General features: G+C 46.7%; 1 protein-coding gene across 1 annotated transcript in view; it reads left to right on the top strand.

Moving 5' to 3' along the window:
• Nucleotides 1-19,266, top strand: part of Tcerg1l (transcription elongation regulator 1 like) — a 200,177-nt gene that overhangs the window by 163,369 nt on the left and 17,542 nt on the right. The window contains exon 9 of the mRNA XM_038317579.1: nucleotides 16,676-16,811. Within this exon, the coding sequence (XP_038173507.1) occupies nucleotides 16,676-16,811 (136 nt within the window). The remainder of the gene's footprint in view (nucleotides 1-16,675; nucleotides 16,812-19,266) is intronic.

Genomic DNA, 19,266 nt, shown 5'->3' with positions numbered 1-19,266 from the left:
GAAGGTAGGCCTCCTTGTGTTCACAGAAATTGAGTCTTCCTTTGTGTGTGTGCAGAAAGTGGGCCTGCCCTGTGTGTTGAAGAAGGGGCTGCTCTGTGTGAGAAGACAGGTCTGCCTTGTGCCTTGCAGAAGGCAAACCTGCTGTGTCTGCAGCCCCACCACGGTGCAGCTTCTCACCGTAATTTTTTTTTTTTTTTTTTTTGCAGTGCCATGACACCTCATGGCTCGTTGATAATGGCCCCCACTACATTTGGCAAACAGCATTTCACAGGTCTGGGCACTGTATGCATTTGATATTGCAGAATTGGTTGTAGGCATCAAGGAATATGCCCCCACACATCTTTCTGGAATCACTTCATCTCGACCTGCCCCTTTAGTATAAATAATATTTTCTCTCTTCGAAAAACAATGAGAACTTTCTGGCAAGGTGTGACTGGCTGGCCCAATATGTCATGACATATAGAAATAGGGGCTAAATGACAGTGATGGCGGTTCTAGATTCTTCTTTACCTCTGCATTCTGATGAGCCCTGTCACAGCTGAAACCACTTGGGGCATTCAGACACAGATGGAATTAAATTGATTGTGCAGATAATGTAGGCGCAAATGATACTTTCCCTAAAATTCTCTTGGAGGAGAAATATGTCACAATGACAAGCTTTCAAAACATGGAAGTATTTTAAACTACCTGGTGAGTGTCATTTCCTGAAAGCTTGTTATTTACTATTTAGTAGAATGTGTTCCTGATGCAAACTCATCCATCTTCCCCGGGACCAGAAAATTGGCTCATTGCTGCATGTCCCCTTCTCATGCAGGGCTTGGAGGTCCTGTCAGTTCCTACTTTCTAAAGACTGGGTCTTTTCATAGATTGGACCTGCTTTTTGAGTGTGCTGTCTATTTTAGGGAGTTGGGACTTTATTTCAAATTCAAATGGAATTATTTTGGGGGCACTTAGCAAAAGTATGTCATCTGGTTTAGAAACCAGAATGGAAGTAACCACGAAACATTACAGAGAAGTTGTTATGGGCATACATGTTAGCTTGCCCCTTCCTGGGAAGCCAGGTTTTGCCATTCAAGAATTGGGGTTTCCACTGAGTCAATGAATTTTGTCCTTTAGTTACTGTTGGCACAGTGGCTTTGATAGCATTCTGACATTTCCATGACATCAGTACAGATTTTTTACTCTGGGTTGACTAAAAGACGGGACATTGTTTATTATGTTTATTATTATTATGGGATGCAATTGCTGGCTATGGATGTACCAAGCTGAGTGTCTCCTGCCACAAAATTGTCAGGTCAAGTAAAGTGTTGTTATGGTTAATCTTGATTATCAACTTGGCAGGGTTTAGAATCACCTAGGAGACACACCTCCCCACATATCCATGAGGGCATTTCAACATTCATCCTGAATGGGGACAGCAGTGTTCACTGTCTGAGAGCCCAGACTGTAGACACAATGCACCAGCTGCTGCTCCTCTGCCACCGTGCCTTCCTTGCCATGATGGTCAGTCCCCCCAAACTATGGGTCAAAAGAAACTCGGCTTTAACTTGTTTATGGTAGGTGTTGTCACAGCTATGAGAAAAGTTACTAATATAGATCATTTTTGAGGTCATACTCAGCTCTCCTTGAAGGCCCAAGATGCTGGGATGAATAAGAAGTGGCCTTATGTCATTCTGTTGCATTCTCCAAATTTTCCCCTACTGCTCTACTCCCAGAAATCAAGAGTCTCCAGATGGAGCTATGGTGAAAAGCAATTTCAGACCACTTAGGAGGAGGTGGGTACCACAGAGAATCCCACCTTTGTGTTTTTGAGATTCTCTCCCAGGAATTGTATGGCTATAATTCATCTTCTTGTAGGTCTGTACCCCAGACATGACCCTATGGCAAGATGAACCCTTTCAGAATAAATTAAAAATGCCATTATCTGAAAGCCAAACATAAGAAATTAATAGTAACTTTGTATCCTGGCCAACAAGGTCAAGATGGGAGGTTTAGAAGCTCCCAGTCCTTGCATAGTCTTCAAGTCAAGTCCATCCCTGGATAGTGTTATCTGCAGGAAGGTGGAGGAGGTGACCCCTTTGCAGTCAGAGAACTGCTGCCATCTGGTCAGCAGGAAGGTCAGTATTCAGAGCTCCGGTCCTCAAGTGTGAGCTGAGCCCTTCTCCTTTCTTCCCTGGTGTCCTAGTTACTTTTCTAATGCTACGACAAAATGCCATGACCATGGTAATTTAGAAAAGAAACTGCTTAAGCTGGGTGATGGTGGCACAGGCCTTTAATCCCAGCACTCGGGAGGCAGGGGCAGGTGGATCTCTGTGATTTCCGGCCAGCCTGGTCTATAAGAGCTAGTTCCAGGACAGGCTCCAAAGCTACAGAGAAACCCTGTCTTGAAAAACCAACATTTAAAAAAAAGTGTTTAATTGGGCTTACCATTGCAGATGGTTAGAGGCCAGAGCAAAAACATGGTGGCAGGGAGAGCTGAGAGCTCACATCTTGATCTGCAAGTAGGAAACAGAGAGAGAAAACACACTGGCAAAGGTGTGGAACTTTTGAAACCTTGAAGTTCAGAGTTACACACCTCCTCCAACAAGACCACCTTTCCTAATCTTTTCCAAATGGTTCCACCAACTGAAGACCAAGTATTCAAGCATTTGGGTGTGGGGGACCGTTTTGGAAAATTACTATTGAGAGTGGGAAGTATTTCAAAATACTTTATGACAACGTTCTGAAATCACACCTCTAAAGATGGCCCCGGAAGACAATAGATTGCCCTGCCTCTCTGTGCCAGCCCTGCCTAATTCCCCAGGGACGTTGTGAGACAACAGGGAGTGCGAAGTCTGTGTAGTCTTTGACGTGTGTGGTGATGAACAAATTACTCACCTCCACTTAGCTTTTAAGTAATCGCTTGCACTTAATTCATTCTTTCAGGTGATCAATTGACTCGACATAGAAACCTGTGTTGGATCTGTGCCATGTATCACTAAGGTGTCCCACACAGGACCCTTCATTGACATCTGCCTCTGAGAAGATTGAGTGCGGATGTAGCAATTTGTCATGGGATTTCAATTTGTCTTTTTAAGCTACGAAGTGAACAGTCCTCTGAATTTACTTTATTCTGAAAGCAGCAAAAAAAAAAACAAAAACAAAAACAAAACAAAACAAAACAAAAACAAACAAAAAAAAACTCACATATTTCCTAGGTGGGGGAGCATTAGTCAGGAGACAGCTGTGTTACAGACTTTGATGCTATGTCTGCATACAGGGCTGTTTCCTTGTGGGTGGGAGAGGCAGAGTTCATATCTCCCATAAAGCTTGAAGTCTGAAGCCAGGCTGTGAAGAGGCCAATCTAGAATGGGGTCTAGAGTGTCTGGCCTCTGATTGTTCTTCATTGGTTCTCGTCTATTCCCTACTTACCCACCATCCATCTTACTTACACCCATTGTATAGTGAGTACTTGGCTTTCATTGGCCCCGTGACCTTCACCCTGTGTGAGCAAGGGCAGGCAGGCCTCCTTGAGATGGTCCAGGCTGGCAGGGAACTTGGAGATAAAATCATGGTGTATTATTTCTGACCTCCCATCCCAAGCATAGAACAGCCTTTGGCAGAATCTCTTCCAATGAGGGTCTCTTCATATACTTCGTTCTAGAAGCCTATAAGTCTGGTGGTTGCTGGAAGTCCTTGGACCTTCCTGAATTCTGAAGCACAGCTCTGTGCATATGCAGGTCCCTCCTCAAGGCTGTGGAGCATGAGCAAGCAAGCCACTCTCACATGAAGAGAGGAAGACATGTCTTATCCACTTCAAGGTTCCATCTGACTGGCTTGTCAAACTGTGTGCAGGTCCTGCATTTGGGGCCCCAGTATGCTTCAGCGGGTGTGGGTGCTCCTCATCTTGCTAGCAGGATGCAGACTTCTGAGACAATTCCAGACCTGCAGCTCTTGCCAGGTGACCACACAGTCTCAGTTCTGCTATGAAAGGTTGAGGCTCTGGAAGGCAGGGAAAGTGGATGGCTGTTAAGTGAATGGACACCTTCCCAGATGATGTAAACCTTGCCCTCCCCATCAGCCACACACTGAACAAATACCAGTCACCACCCAGTGTGTATAGATTTGGGGCTGCATAGACAGTGGCACAGAGGACGATAGTTTATGGTCTGGGGCCTTAGGTAGTGTTGTTCTGGTTTCTGGTTCTGGTTCTGGTTCTGGGGACTGAGTCCCTCTCTTCAGTAGCCAGTCGTAATGTCCAGCTCTACTATGCTCTTCCCTTCTGCACTCTCGTTTTTGCCTGGAATCTAGGGCCCTTCCCACCCCGAGAACACCTTCCCTCCCACTGACTGTCAAGCTACCAGGCCCACAACTGCGAGGGGGGTTTCAGTTGTTTCTCAGCTTCCTCCAGGAGCACCAGCAGCCCAGAGACCCACATGACAATTATGAAATGGCTGCAACATTTCGAAGTTGCTAGACAGTTTCTTAAGTGGACAGGTAGCTCGTGGGGTATATGAAATGGGATAAGGCAAAGCTGGCTGGTTGGTGCCCACTGGAGGGCTGTGGCATGCTTTCTTTCCAGAGGCCCATCTGCCTTCAGTAAGCTTGCTGAAGTCAGCTAGCCAATGCTTATTGTGTGATACTCCTCTGCCAGGGGTTCCACACATGTTACCACTGGAATACAGAGGGACACTATCAAGTGGAGGAAGGATCTCCACATTTATTTATTTTTTTTAAATAAAATAGATTGTCACATGGTCTCTGCATGTGGGTGACAGTTGTGTGGCTTGGTCTATTTGTGAGGCCCTTAGCAGTGGGATCAGAAACTGCCCCTGGTGCAAGAGCTGGCTTTTAGGAACCTAGTCCCCATGCTGGGACGCCTCACCCAGCCTTGGTGCTGCCTCAACTTGATACGCTATGCTTTGTTGACTCCCATGGGAGATCTTACTCTTTTGGAACAAAGGAAGAGTGGATGGGGGGGGGGGGAATGAGAGGTGGAGGGAAGATCTAGGAAGAGAGGTGGGGGAGGGGAAACTGTGGTTGTTATGTTAAATAAATGAAATAATTTAATAAAAATAAAAATTGTCAACAGCTTAGAACATCCCAAACCCTTCAGAGGCACTAAGCCCCTTTTTTCTCATCTCCCATAAATGACACTGTGTTTTCCATATGATAAACAATAATTCTGATCTGTATGATTGTTCCCCTATTATGGAGAATACTCAGTTTGGGGGAGGAAGGTGGTTATAATTCCAAATGATCAAAGGCCAGCAAGACAAGGAAACCAGTGTGTGCTCCTGTAGAGGGAAGCTGCCTGAGGGCCCTGCCTGGAGGCAGGACAGCACCACTGAGGGGCAGTGTGAGCAACACATGCTGGTGCATTTGTAATACCCAGGTTAGACAAAGCCGTTCTATCAAAGCAAACAGGCCTGGAGCTGATGGGAGAGAGAAGGCAAGCCACTTTCCTGCTAACACTGCTGGAGCGGGCCCCACAGTGAGGATGACAAATGAGTACTTCCTGTCTCAAAGTAATGGTCGTCTTAACTGGAATTACAGAAGAATTCAACACAGTAAACAAAATACACCCCACCCTCACATTTAAATTTCCCTGCTCCCACAACCTCTGTTCACCCAGGAAGAGTCTCAGCAAGGGTTGGCCTGTAGGCGTGTCTGGGTGTGTGGGAGCTCTAGCTCATGGCTCCCCAGTTTTTCTGAAACAAGCCCCAAGCACTATATACATTTCATTTGTAAATATCTTAGGATAATGGCTTAACATAAGCCTTGAAAGTAAACCACTAAGGATCTTTTGACATCATCAGGTGCTCTCCAGTCCTAGAGGGTTCAAGGTTCCTTGATTTGCTTTCTTTTACACGTTCATGTCCTGAACAAGGACCTCGGTCAAGTTCAGCTCCTCCAAGCTGTTGGTATTTTGTCTAAGTTTCTTTTAATCTTTAGATTCGTCTCATCCACTCCTCGTCACTAAAGACATTAAAACTTCTTTATAGAGCAGGGTGCTGTGTAGGCTGGACCCATGATACTTGTGTACCTAGGGTTGCACAGACTCCAGGTTACGTTAGGTTTATGGTGTGCAGGAATGTCTTCCACCAGGAGGTCATCACACCTGGCCAGGACTTTCTGGTATGTGGCAGGTGATTTGACCTTCTCATTCTTTCAAGATTTCTAACCACTGGGGCCTGAAGTTTGTCATTTTGTTTGCATTTTAATAGTTTGACTATTTTTCTGCTACTATTGCTTTAATTTTGTTTATTATTGTCTGTGTTTATGATGTGGGGGTGGGGTACACGCATGTCATCGTGTGTATGTGGAGGTCAAAGGCAGCTTTATTGAGTCAGTTCACTTCTTCCACCTTTACATGGGTTTCAGGGATCAAGCTCAGATCACCGGGCTTGTGTGGCAAATGCCTTTACACACTGCCCTAGTTCCTGCGGCTCGAACAAAACACCCAACCACAAGCCTCTGAGGGGAGAAAGGATTTACTTTAGGTCACAATTCCAGCTATCAGCCCGTAATTATTAGGAAGTTAAGAGCAGAGAGAGAATCAATACATGCAGTGCCCTCTTGCTGGCTTGCTGTGCTCAGCTCCATTTCTTCCTGCATACAGTTCCTGCCTAGGTGATGGTGCTGAGTACTCACAGTGGGAAGTGTTTCCCTGCATCAATGAAGTGAATTAAGGCCATCCCTGTAGACATGCCCACAGACCGACCCAATGTAGAGAACCCTTTGTTGAGACTCTCTCCCCAGATGGTTCTAGGTGCTTCACAGGCTAAGGCTTGATGCTCTCTCCTGACCAAGTCAATTTTCAAAGCAACTTATGTGTTCCCTGGTGTCCTCCACAGATGATCTGCTCCTTACAAACCCCTGGGTTTTAACATAGGTGATGTGTTTAAAATGATGATAAAAAATGCTCCTTAGTGATTATTCGTTGCCTCAGGTCTGAGGTGTATGCTACTAAAGTATGGAGGTGTCTTTTCACATCTGGACCCTTCCTTGCCTGTGGTTTGCTGTGTTCTGTTGCATCATTGTTCATCTTGTTAGAGACGCTAAGTCTGCTCTTTGGCTCTTCTTGACCCTTTACGATACCACTTTCCTAGCAGCCTGGTTTCTCCCGTTTCTCCCTTCTTGACTTCTAACTCTTTTTCCATGTCTGTTTATTGCTATGGTGCATATGTGTGTGCACAGTGTGTGTGTGTGTGTGTGTGTGTGTGTGTGTGTGTGTGTGCGAGAGAGAGAGAGAGAGAGAGAGAGAGAGAGAGAGAGAGAAAGAGAGAGAGAAATGGAGGTCAGAGGACAACTTTGTGGAGGATTCTCACCCTTCACCTTTACATGGGCTTCCAGGGTTGATCTCAAGCCTGTATCACTAGGCAGCAGGCATCTTTACCCACTGGGCTCTTTCACTGATCCCTCAATTTCTATTAAGACATGATCATCCTTGGTCACACGTATTCTGGCTACTGTATTTTTTTCCTCTCTAATGTTTTCTGTTTTTAAACATTTCTTTGATTTTCTTAGATTTCTTCTCCAAATGTTTATTTTTTTCCAATTGTCTCCTCCCTCGTGTTTTCTGCTCTTCCTTGTGCTGTTATTTAGTGGCCCTATAGCATACTCTTTCTAAGTTATCTTTAGCTCAGTTTCTACAGTTACGCTTTCCTCAGGCTCTTGGGTGTACCATCCTTGCCTCATTGCTGGTACCCACATTATTTTGTCCATATTTTCAGCTGTATACTGGCTGGGAGTGGGACGAGGCTTCAATTTGGTTGTCCATGTTGATATTATGATGTGATGGGGTAGGGCTGTGGTTGTGGCCCTGAGTTCAGCCTAGCACCCTCTCCTAAGTGAGGGACAAAGGGGTCCTGCGTTTGGGCTCTGTGCTCTCTCCCCCCCCCCCCAACTTCCTTTGCCTTTGTTAGGTCCCTGATGCTCCTGGCTGTAGTATGGAGGAACAAGCTGCATCCTACTGCCCAGCTAGCTTAACCCCCAAAATAACCACAAAGAAATTGTGTTAATTTAATTACTGCCTGGCCCATTATATCTAGCCTCTTCTTGGCCAACTCTCACATCCTGATCTAACCCATTTCCGTTAATCTGTGTATCATCATGAGGTCGTGGCTTACTGAGAAAGATTCAGCATCTCTGACCTGGCGACTTCATGGTGGCTCTCCCTGTCTGCCTTCCTCCTCCCAGCATTCAGTTCTGTCTTCTCGCCTACCTAAGTACTGCCCTATCAAAAGGCCAAGGCAGTTTATTTAACCAATGAACACAAATACAGAAGGACCTCCTATACCACCTGGCCTTCCTAATTTTCCTTCAGTGGAGGTCTTACCTAGGAAGGAGTTTTCAAAGCCCCACCCCTTCACAGCCTCTATGTATCCTGTGGAGTTTCCTGCAGTTTAGACACTTCTATGTCAGCTACAATTCTGAAGAAATGCTTAGGTTGAAGTCAGGTGTCTCTAACCCTAGGGCTTTGCTCACTGTGGGGCTATGGACTTGCTAGTGCTCAGGGCCTCATGGTGTGGGGGCTCCATGTGCCTTCTTCTCAGACAGCTGCCGATACTGAAGACCTGTGGGGCTGTGACCAGGCAGTGCCCATTCATAATTCAGTGTGTCAACAAGTCTGTAGCTTTTTGCTTTGTTTTTCTTGCAACTCTGTCTGCTTTGGGCTATGGATCCAAGAAGGTTTTAAAAAATGGCCCCTGCCTTTCCTGTATTGAGCATACAAAGCTTCTTTTTGTTTTAAGTCAGATTTCCAAAGAGCCTTGTATTCTGAGATGCATATGTCCACGGTTTGTTTCTTTTCTTCAATAGTCCCCAAAAGGTATACCCTACAAATGACCACTGCCATTATCATCACCATCATCACCATCACTATTATGCTGCCTGGAGGCAGTAGGTAGAGGGAGGGAAGTAGGTTTTATTGTTATAGTTTGCTCTGTGTGTCAATCATGCTCCAAATACCTACTGCTCTCCCTTGGCCGAGACCTGATCTGGTTGAGGACTTCCTTAGAGGTAGGTCACTGACCAAGCTTGCCTGGGGGGTTTGTGCTGTATGCAGACTGCAGTAAATGTCAGCTCCCAGACCCACCTTCATGTGCTCCCAATGAGATGCCGCAGGGTGGCATTTCAGAAACACATCTGCTACTTATTAAGAACCTGTGACTGCTGGGAAACCTTCCAGATTTAGCTAATCCAAGCACTAGAGCAGTATAAGAGGGGCATAGTACCCCACAGAGCCACCAGTGGAACAGGTGCACCAACCAGTGCCTGTCGCCTGGTCTGCTATAAAGATGTCTTGCTTATGGTGGTTCCAGGAATTGGAGCTCCCAGATCTCTGGGACTCTGCCACAAGTCAGAAGAGGCCGTCACCGCCATGAATCAAATCAGAACCATTTGCTGATCAGCTATTGTACTAAGCCATTTGGATGCATTATCTGAACCTAGAGGGTTTGATGTGGTTACACAGAGAATTATATAACCAAAATACTTTTCAGCAGCTAATTCACAACCAAGGGACTCATGGCTTATGAATGACAAAAACCTTTGCCCACAGAGCCACCAACATGCTATAGGGCCCAAAATGTATGAAGTCAGGACACAGCTGTTTCTGTCACTCTTTATTATGTCCTCTATGTCTAGTGTGGCTCCTGACAGGTACTGACAGTCCTAACCACAAAGTCAGCAGATACAGGGAGAGAAGAGTAAATACACCTCACTGAGGACACACAGAATGGTAACCCAGCCTTGGAGGCCTTCCTGGCCTGGGGCATAGTAGATAAGGGATTTGGTGAATGCTGGGAAACTTCTTTGTAAACCATCAAGAGACAGCAGAGGAACAACAGCTCTGCTCAGCTCCTAGCATATTTCTGGCTTAGAAGTATGCCAGGTCCTTAGCTTAAATTTTGCCTATGGCTCTGATCCACCTTAGAGAGATGTCTGTCCCTATGGCAGCGTGAGCTTTGTGTCCCCGCCTGAACAGTGTGGGCAGAGCTGAGGCTCCCTTGCTCTGGTCTTTTCCAGAATCCCAGAACCCCAGAGCCCCAGATTGATGAGCCAACCTGCTTTACAGCTGCCAGAAGCATACCCCTGCGTGGCACAGCGTGGAGGCTAAATGCCAGGCACAGAGATCGCTCAAAGTGCGCTACATCTGAAGATCATTTGTAACACTCCACGATAAGATGTCGGAGGCCCCATAAGGCAAAAGATTCACAGAAAACTTTGATTCCTGCAGAATTTTATATTGTGTCTAACACCAGAGTTACAGGCTGGTGATATTTGATGATAAATTCCTAGCCATTTTTTCTGGAAGACAGTTATCCCCATCCATTAAATCAAATAAGAGGGGATATGTCCCTAGCTAGGCAGAAGCTGGAACTCAGTTGGGGAGGAGCAATTGTGGATGGCCGAAGCCACCATAGCCAAAAAGGGTTCCCACCTGTCATCATCGCCATCATTCATGTCATTGTTATCATGGTTAGCACCACCATCACCATCATTGTCACCATCATCATCAGCATCATTGCCACCATTATTAACAACACCACCATTGTTATCATTATCACTGCCATCAGCATCAGCATCAGCATCATTGCCACCATTACTAACAACACCACCATCGTTATCATTATCACTGCCATCAGCATCAGCATCATTGCCATGGTCCCAATAGCATCACCATCATCATAACCATCATCACCATTGTTGCCAAACCCCAAATCAATGTCATTGACAAACCACCTGCTGTACTAAGCCATTTAAGCATGTGACATCAATTTAAAAGGGATATTACACAGATAATTGTAAATAAACACTAGACATTTTTATCCCATTTAATTTTCTCAAAACCTCAAATGACAGATACTATAAGTATTTAAATTTTATGGATAGAAAAAGTACGACAATGAAATGGGGTTCAAGAAGAGTTGCCTAAGGTCCCACACTACATTTTAGGGTGAGATCTAAGGTGTGTGAGACCATGGAGAGCAAACTTAATTAGTGCCCAACATTTCTCCATCTACCCCACAATGTGAATCCGATTTGATTGCTATTGAGGGCATAAGGACAGTGGGAATGGAGAAATTGGTGCACACTATGGCAGAGTTAACTCCCAGACTGCTGGGGCAAGCAGCCTTATTTGAATCCTACCATATCTCTCGCAGCTCCTGACTTGTAGGCAGCAACGAAAAAACTCTGAACTACGGTACATTTGTAAAGAAAATTTCTTGTCATAAATTCCTTTGATTACTTCCATCAGTGACAGTAGAACCCCAATAGCCACACACTGAGAAGACTTAAACAATGTGGCAGTAATTGCACACTGGGCAGCTTCTGCAGTCACCAGGCTACAACGCTAAGACAAAAGCTGGTATAGGGTGGGGCTGTGAGGACGTAGGGCTAACAGATGCCATAGAAGGAAAGCTGAAGGCAGCAAGATCGATTCTCTTTAGGAAGTGGACCTGAAATTCTATTGCATTCAGTGTCTTCAAGAAAGCTGTAACCACAAAGTCAAACCCAAGGAAGATTTACTTACTAACTGTTGGTGATGAGGGGCAACAAGCCGTTCACTGCCCACAGGAACCCAGGGAACTGTGCTCTGCAGCTGTAGGAAACAGATGTGGGAATGGCTCTTTAAGAAAAACCAGATGTGTCCCGATCTTACATAGAGACCTCATTATGGGGACAAAAGAGTTTAGCTACTCCAGACAGGTGCCACGTATCACAAAGACAGACAGGTGCCAGGGAAGAGCGGAGTTAGCCCTGAGCAGACAGAGGGCAGGGGGGCATTTGACAGAGGGCATTTGACAGATGGCATTTGAGAAGAGAAAGCACATGACAAAGATGCTCCAGGGGAGCGGGAGCAGAGAGTGTGGACGTCACGCGGGAGTTCTGTGAGGGACGAGGACATGAGAGGCTTCATTATGAAGATTCCCAAAGTAGCAAGTATCCTCTGTGTCCCCTTGTGATGCTCTGCGCTACCACAAGACTCAGTTTTTCAGGTCTTGAACCTCCAGATTGTGACTTAACTAACCTCTATTCCTCGAAAATGACCTAGTTGCTGATACGCATTCAGTTAAAGCAGCAGCTATGAAGACATTAGAGGCATCTTACCATTCGTGTCTGCGGTGGGAGTCTCCATGTTGGGATAGAGTCCCTGACCTGGGGGCCTGAGCTGTCTTATGGAAGTTAGATATGTGGATGATATCCAGAGAGACCGCCTCATCACACTGCTGTGGAAATACAGACAATGTGACGGGGGGGTCCCTCAGTGTGTGGCTGGAGGCAGGGGACAGCTGCCTTTGGCATTGCCTCCTGGTAATCAGCTGGGTGACAATGGAAGAGGCTGTTCACCAGATCTGTAGGAGCAACAGCGGAAGAGTGTTTTGACAACACCAAGCCCCAGCCACAGGGAGGAGACAGAGACGAAGCCCAGCATAGCAGAATGTAGTGATGTCTTCTTGAAGTGGCTGGGCCTCTGGCTACCACTCCCTGACCCTGTATTGTTTTAGCGCCTTTGCAGGAATAGGAGGTGCCGGGAGCCGCCCCCGATGGTGGACAGGTACAAGCAGAGGATGTAAGGAGTTGATGAGGGAAGGAACTGAGCCAGGCCATGATGGTCGGGGGAATCTTGCAGACTGACTGACTGGCAGCCAGACTGCTTCTTTATTTATGCAGAATTTAGTAATTAGGGATACATTCATGTTGTTCCAAAATATAGATCATATCATTTTGGTTTTCGGGTATGTGGTTTACTTCCTTTTGCTCATCTCGTAGTCATTGTTAATAAACTATGACAGAACCGAGTTATCATCTCTAGTCATTTTCCCTCAATTTTGACATCATTGACAAATAGAATTATCATTTTTTATTCATTAACCCCATAACCCAAGTTTTAAGAATTAGAGGCATATGATAAGTTACTCTCAGGCTACAAGGACATTTGACCAAAACAATCTTCAAGCCATCCCGGGCATGGTGCCACTTCCCAAGCAGTGTATCATTAACTCTTAATGGTCAGAGTGCCCAAGAAATAGCCTCAGGCCAAAGCGGCTGCAAGTTAGTATGTAAATTCTGTCATAATGTTTATATTTTATATCTTTATAGAATACTTTTATCATCTTTGTACATCATTCTTTGCCCGTCAGTATAAGTCTCTTTGTAGGGTGGAGGTAGCTTCAGCTAGGCTGACTTGGTTGCTGTCTATGCCACGTAATTGCCTGGGTGTATAGTGGGAAGAGGCTTGCCATCTGATCTGTGGCCAAGTCCTCTAGCCCACCGAATCTTGTTGACCTTTTAAAGTTCATTTTGTTTGATTATCTTGTTCCTGCGTAAGTACAGGGACAGAATGTTTTAAAAAATATCTAACAGCCTCATAAAGAGACCTCTGTCTTCTTTATGTGTGTCACAGCCTCCAAGGTGTCAGGAAACCTTCAAGTAGAGCAGGATCTCGCTAAAGCAGGAGGGAGGATAGTATGCTCAGGATTGTCTTTGGGAAGCTTGGGAAATAGCATTCCGCGGTGAAGACACAAATGATTCATAATGTTTCCATCAATTTAATATTTCCAAATTCTACAAATATGTAAAAGTCCTCTCAAATATGTAACAGGTGGAGATAAAAACCAAAGGTGGCGTGGGTGGCCATCATGTGACTCAGCTTTGCTGGATCTTTGTCAAACAGCTGTGCTGGCTTTATGACTTCCTGCCATCCCTGTCAGATAAGGCTGTGCCAGAAGGCCTTCAGGTTGGCTGTTGTCCAGGGTGGAACACAAGAGGAGAGAATATGCTGTTGTCTCAGACGTCTACAGCCAAGGGTTGCCACACATGTATAGAGAAAAGCTGCTGTCTCAGGAAGGCAGGGCTGTCAAGGCCAGTGGTGGCCCTTATGTTCACTGTTTTCAGCTGGGTGGATCCAACAGGACCATCACATCACAGAACTTGGGCTGCAGCCATGTCAGTACCACCTTGTTAGAACTTCATATTCTCACTGACAACAAGATCCAGAGAGCTCCACAGCTCGTCTGTATACACAGGCAGCCTCATGGTGAGGAGCAGAGAACACCAATCCCATGGCGTGTTCTCATTGGTGCTTTTTCCCTTGAGCCCATCACATCCACAGAACTCTCCTCTAGAGCATCTTCCCAGACAACAGCTCTCTGCACAGGGTGGTTGTCCTCATGGCTGTAATGACCTGCGGTAACCTTCATTTCTCTTCTCTCATGACTGATCTAAAGGCCTTCTATTCCTGCAAAGATGCTGGTATGATAGGCATGCCATGCAGAGACATGGCCTAAGACCACCTATACTAGGTCCTACAATGCTGGGACTTCAGCCCTGACCTGCGGCTTGTGTGTATGCCCCACTACAATCCATACCCACAACTGCATACCTGGGTGGGTGAGGTACCTGGCTTGCCTGACGTTCTCTGTGTCTGATACAATACATGTCACATTGTGAACATGTGGCTGTGAGGGGTGACAGCATTAGCAAGACTCTTACCCTCCAGCAGCTCATGAGATGAGCATTGCTATCACCCGTATTTGAGCATAGGGTCCATGGGTTTGCCTAATTGATCCTGCAGCTCAGGTTCACACATCTTCCGTGTGGGTAGTGTGGCAGATGACTCTGATGAGACGGGCTAGTGACAGGCTTGCGGAGGGAACTGAGCCCTCTAGATTGCCACAGAACACTGTTTGGGGTTTGTCATTGTGTTACCTGGGTGACTAGTTTAGCCTCTGGAAGGCTCTGCAGGGAGGACCCGTGTGAAAAGAGGCATCTGAACAGTGTGGGTGATCTTGATGTATACAGAGAGCTGGGTTAAGGAGCAGTCAGGGAGGTCAGAGCCTCTCTGCAGGGAGGGAGGTGGTCACCTCAATGTCTCTCTGCCTAACAGAGGAAACGGGAGTTCTCTATTGGAGTTGGGACTCTGGGTGCTGGTATCTAGAGTTGGGGACCATCTTCTGTGGGTGAGGGGTTGGAAAAAAAACCAACCCCTCCAAATTTTACTTAGAGCTAGGACATTTACAAAAGCAGGGTGACAACTGAGCTTTGTTGTGTGGGACAACTGAGGGTTCTGTAAAGACCCAGCACCAGAGCGGCATGCCATGGTAGATACCAAGCCAGTGCTCAGATGCCTTTCCCTCCAGGAAAATTCGGAATGAGCAAGCTTTGCCACCCACAAGCAGCACTCAGCTTCACCTTTTATTAAAGGTACAAAGCCCACCCCAACACAAGAACCCAAAAACATGACCGTATCTTTGCACTTGCCTCTGACTCATCCAGGCAAGCCTCTGGAAAGACGTCCAGTTGGCTATGAACAAAATAATTTGTTGGATAAGCAATAACAGGAGATCATGATGGGTTTCCAGGTACAACAATACGAGCCTTGTTTCCACACTTCTATTTCGGGCTAATAAAAGCTCGCTACAAAGAAGTCCTAATTATAATCTTGCAGTCTGGCGCGATCACAGATCAACTGGTAACTTTCCTTTTGCAGAATTCCGCATCCACAGAGGGGAAATAGCGAAGACGGGACATTGTCCTGAAATAGCTGGTCTATAAATAAAATCCCTGCATGGTTCAGCACCCCATTGTGTTTCCTTCACACATTTCCCATTCGTTTGAGTAATCTCTACTACATGCCCTGTGAGAACCAAAACCCTTGTTAGGCCCAGAATGCTGAGTGCTCTCGGCACCTGCTAGACTTCCACAGAGTTTAGCTCTGTGTGTCTCCTGTGGGTGTACTTCGCAGGTCGGGCAGTCTGTTCTCAGTGTTGTCCTGTGTGTCCTTACCATCACTGGCAACATGACCTGAGAGCAGCCAAGACGAGGGTGGTACAGAGGGGTGACTGGTGCTGTCCCAGCAGCACCAACACCGTCTGTCATTTTGAACAGACACTGGCACAGGCCTGACCATAGACAGATGTGGGACTTGGGCTGGGGAGCGAAGACCCTATGAGGAATCAGAGTGGTCGGGGTAAAGGTCAGACTGAGCTCTGGAGTGCAGGACAGGGCAAGGGCCAGCTGCGTCCTCAAAAGACAGGAGTGTCCAGAAGCCTGTCAGTGAGGTGAAGCCAGCGTGAGGAATAATGGTAACAACTTTGGCCAAATATTTCCTTCCAGATGTGGGTACTTAGATGTCTGGGGAGATTTCCATGTGCCTCTAGAATAAGGCAGAGCTATGAAAAGGCCCATCAGGAGCCCTGCCTTCTTAACAAGCACAGTTCAGAAGGGTGGGCCTCCCTTTCCCTCTGTATGCTTTTCATGGTGTGGCCATTTTAGAGGCATCTCTGTGATTCTGCCCCAGCCATATTCTTCTTGGGACCGGGGCCTGTGGACCAGGACTTTAAAATCTCAGTCTCCCCACAGAACACAGCAAAGCCACTTGTCTTTCAAGACAAGAAAGTCTCCTTTGCCAACTTAGCCCAGAGAACTTTCCAAGTCTCTGTTTCTTTTTCCCTATCTTTTCTTGTTTATTGGAGACAAGGTCTCACTCTATAGTCTAGGCCTCTAACGCTTGGCAGTCCTGTTGCTTCAGCCTCTCACAACCTGGGATTATAGGCATAGCCACCAGATCTGACTCAAGACTCTTCTCTCTGTAAAGAGTGCTCTCAGGGGGGATTTAAGGTTTCAGTGGGAACCAGTCGGATCTCCTCGGGGCGTGGCTAATTTTGCATCTCATATCCCGAAGGATTGAAAGCTGTGAGAGTCCTGGACCAGAGGAGACCCAGCAAGTAGACAAGGGGCCACAGACGCCGCCCCCACAGATTCTCCTGCCCCTGGAGGAGCGTGTGACCCATTTCCGAGACATGCTGCTGGAGAGAGGGGTAAGAACCCTGAACAACCGTGGGGAGATAGTGGGAAGGAGGAGGGCCCCTGGGGACCCTCGGGAAGGACCAGTCGTCCCCACTGTACCTGCACTTAGGCTGATGGGTGTTTAGGAGATCAAGGATGTGAGGTCCGAGCAAACCCCAGGAGAAGCTGCTACTGCTTCCTTTCATGAAGAGGGGGTTTTGCAAGGCATGGGCTGCTGAAATGGTTGAAGGGACACCAGCCAGTGTGGGAAAGACTTCTGCCATCCTCAAGCCAGGCTTCAGGGCCCAAACCTCAGGAATGACCCGCTATGGGTATCTTAACCCCACAGGGGATCTCACACTTCTGGATTAATTAGACTCTTTTTAAATAAAGTGGTTCCTGAACTTCGTTTTGAGTAGAGGAAACGGTATGCGAAACCAGGATTTTTATTTCTTACTTTGGCTTTTGGGCACAAAACTGAGCCAGTACAATATCGTAGCCCAGTTGGGTTTCTTCACCGAGTGCGGCAGAACACAGAAGGCAGTAATGAAGACCGTGTGAGGGGTAATTGTAATGAATGCGGTAATGGCCTTGTGAATCCAAAGCAAATTCCCAGACTCTGCAGTGGCATGCTTCTCCCTGCCAGGCTGTTTCCTGGAAACACCTTTGCCTTCTAACTGCAGCAGATGCAGACAGGCTGCCGAGCAGGGACCTTGGGGAGGGCAGGCGCCAGGTCATCACTCCCACAGCAGGCCAGGCCCAGCTGGACTCTGGGTGCTGGCCAAGGGAAGGAAGGATGGAGGGAGGCAAGGATAGCACCTTGCGACTCGAGCAGGAAAGCATCCACTCCCACCTGCCTTTCTGGCAGTTTTCTCTCTCTTGGTATTATGAATGTGAGCATGCATGCCTATTTATGTGCCATCATCCAGAAGCAAACCTCAGTTCTCAGTCTCAGACACCGAAAGGGCCGAAAATGAATCGATTCAGGCCACTCACTCATATCTATCCTAAGAGTGGAACGGAGTGGTAACTTTATTGTGCAAGTCTTCAATAGGGCTCCTTCATTCGAATGTCTTCCTCAGTCTGCCCTGGGACACTCCATATGGGCTCCTGTTTCTGCCGTGGTGCAACTGTTCTTTCCATACTAGATCCCAGGGCACCAGGATATGCTGGACCATTTCCCTGGGATTTCTGGAGTGTTCTATGGAGGCTGATTAGGCTGTGACCGATGATATCTTACTCCTGTGTACATAACTGACTCATGCAAGCGCCAGAGCAGCCCATGGAGTGTGTGAGGAAGGGGTGTTCCCTGGAAGGGATGAGGTTTGCTTCCTGACTCTGCACTCTTGCCCCCACAAAACAGGAGTAGGATGGGGTGGGAGCCATCAGGAGAACGAAGCACCACATCCATCTCCCCCAGGGCTGAGTTCCTGTGTTTGGCTCCATGGCTCCAAGATTCCTTGAGATTTTCTCATGCTATTAGACCAACTCCACCTCATCCCTTACTCTGAACAGCCTCCAGCCAGGGAGACTCTGCACGATCATTTAGGCAGGTCCAATGTGTCACCGTGAGTTATTTAAAGTTTTCCATTTACTTATTTTTTATGCAAGTGTGTGTATGTGTGCATGTGTAACACACTGACCCACACAGTACACAGTACACATGCTGAGGTTAGAGGACAGTGTGAGGATGTCTGTTCTCTCCTTCTGCCTTGTGTGTCCTAGGGGATCACACTCAGGTCTTGGGATTCCATTGCAAGAACTCTTATCTACTAAGCCATCTCTCTGATCATGATCTTTTGAGAAATACAGGGGAGAAGTCCACTCCATCATTTTGTATAACTTTCAACTTCAAGTTTTAAAAAGTATTGAGTCCAATGTACTGATGCAGTCTTCTGGCAGCTTGCAGGGATGGAGTGAGGAGCCAGCACTGCCCTCCTGGGCAAAGGAGTGGGTGGGGCAAGCTCAAGGAGCACTGAAGGTCTCCAAAGGGCTTTGCTGGAGGGATTGTATGCTTAAGTTATCAGGGTTAGGGATTCAGTTTAAACTTTGCTTTTGAGGTGCTTATATAAAAGTCAAAAAGAGCAATAGGTTTGAGAAGCAAGGGGCCCGTGTTGTGCTGATTGCAGAAGGTCCAAGAGCCCCTTCAGTTCTGGAGTAGCACAGGGCAATCTAAGCTTACAACACTGTCATAAAGCAATGCTACCGCCTGCAATACTCAGACTTTATAAAATATGCCAGCCAATTTCATAAGTCACTCATGCTCATGAGAGTTTGATAGCTGAGCTCAGAAGACTTCCAGCTGCTTAAAGAATGAGCCGTTAGAAAGGTCACACTTTATGGACTAAGTGATTAACAAGATTTTTCTATTGCATTTGCTGACTACTTAGTTCAGAAACCTGTGTGCTCATGGAGTGATGAAGCCAGGCATGGAGGATTTCTAATATCTTCAAAAGACAGGACTTGGGTTTTCCCAGGGGATTATGG

This window comes from Arvicola amphibius, chromosome 1 (genome assembly GCF_903992535.2).
Source record: "Arvicola amphibius chromosome 1, mArvAmp1.2, whole genome shotgun sequence".
In the NCBI taxonomy this organism is placed as follows: Eukaryota; Metazoa; Chordata; class Mammalia; order Rodentia; family Cricetidae; genus Arvicola; species Arvicola amphibius.
Note: the sequence above shows the minus strand (reverse complement) of the source record. Positions and strands in the feature narration are given on the sequence as shown.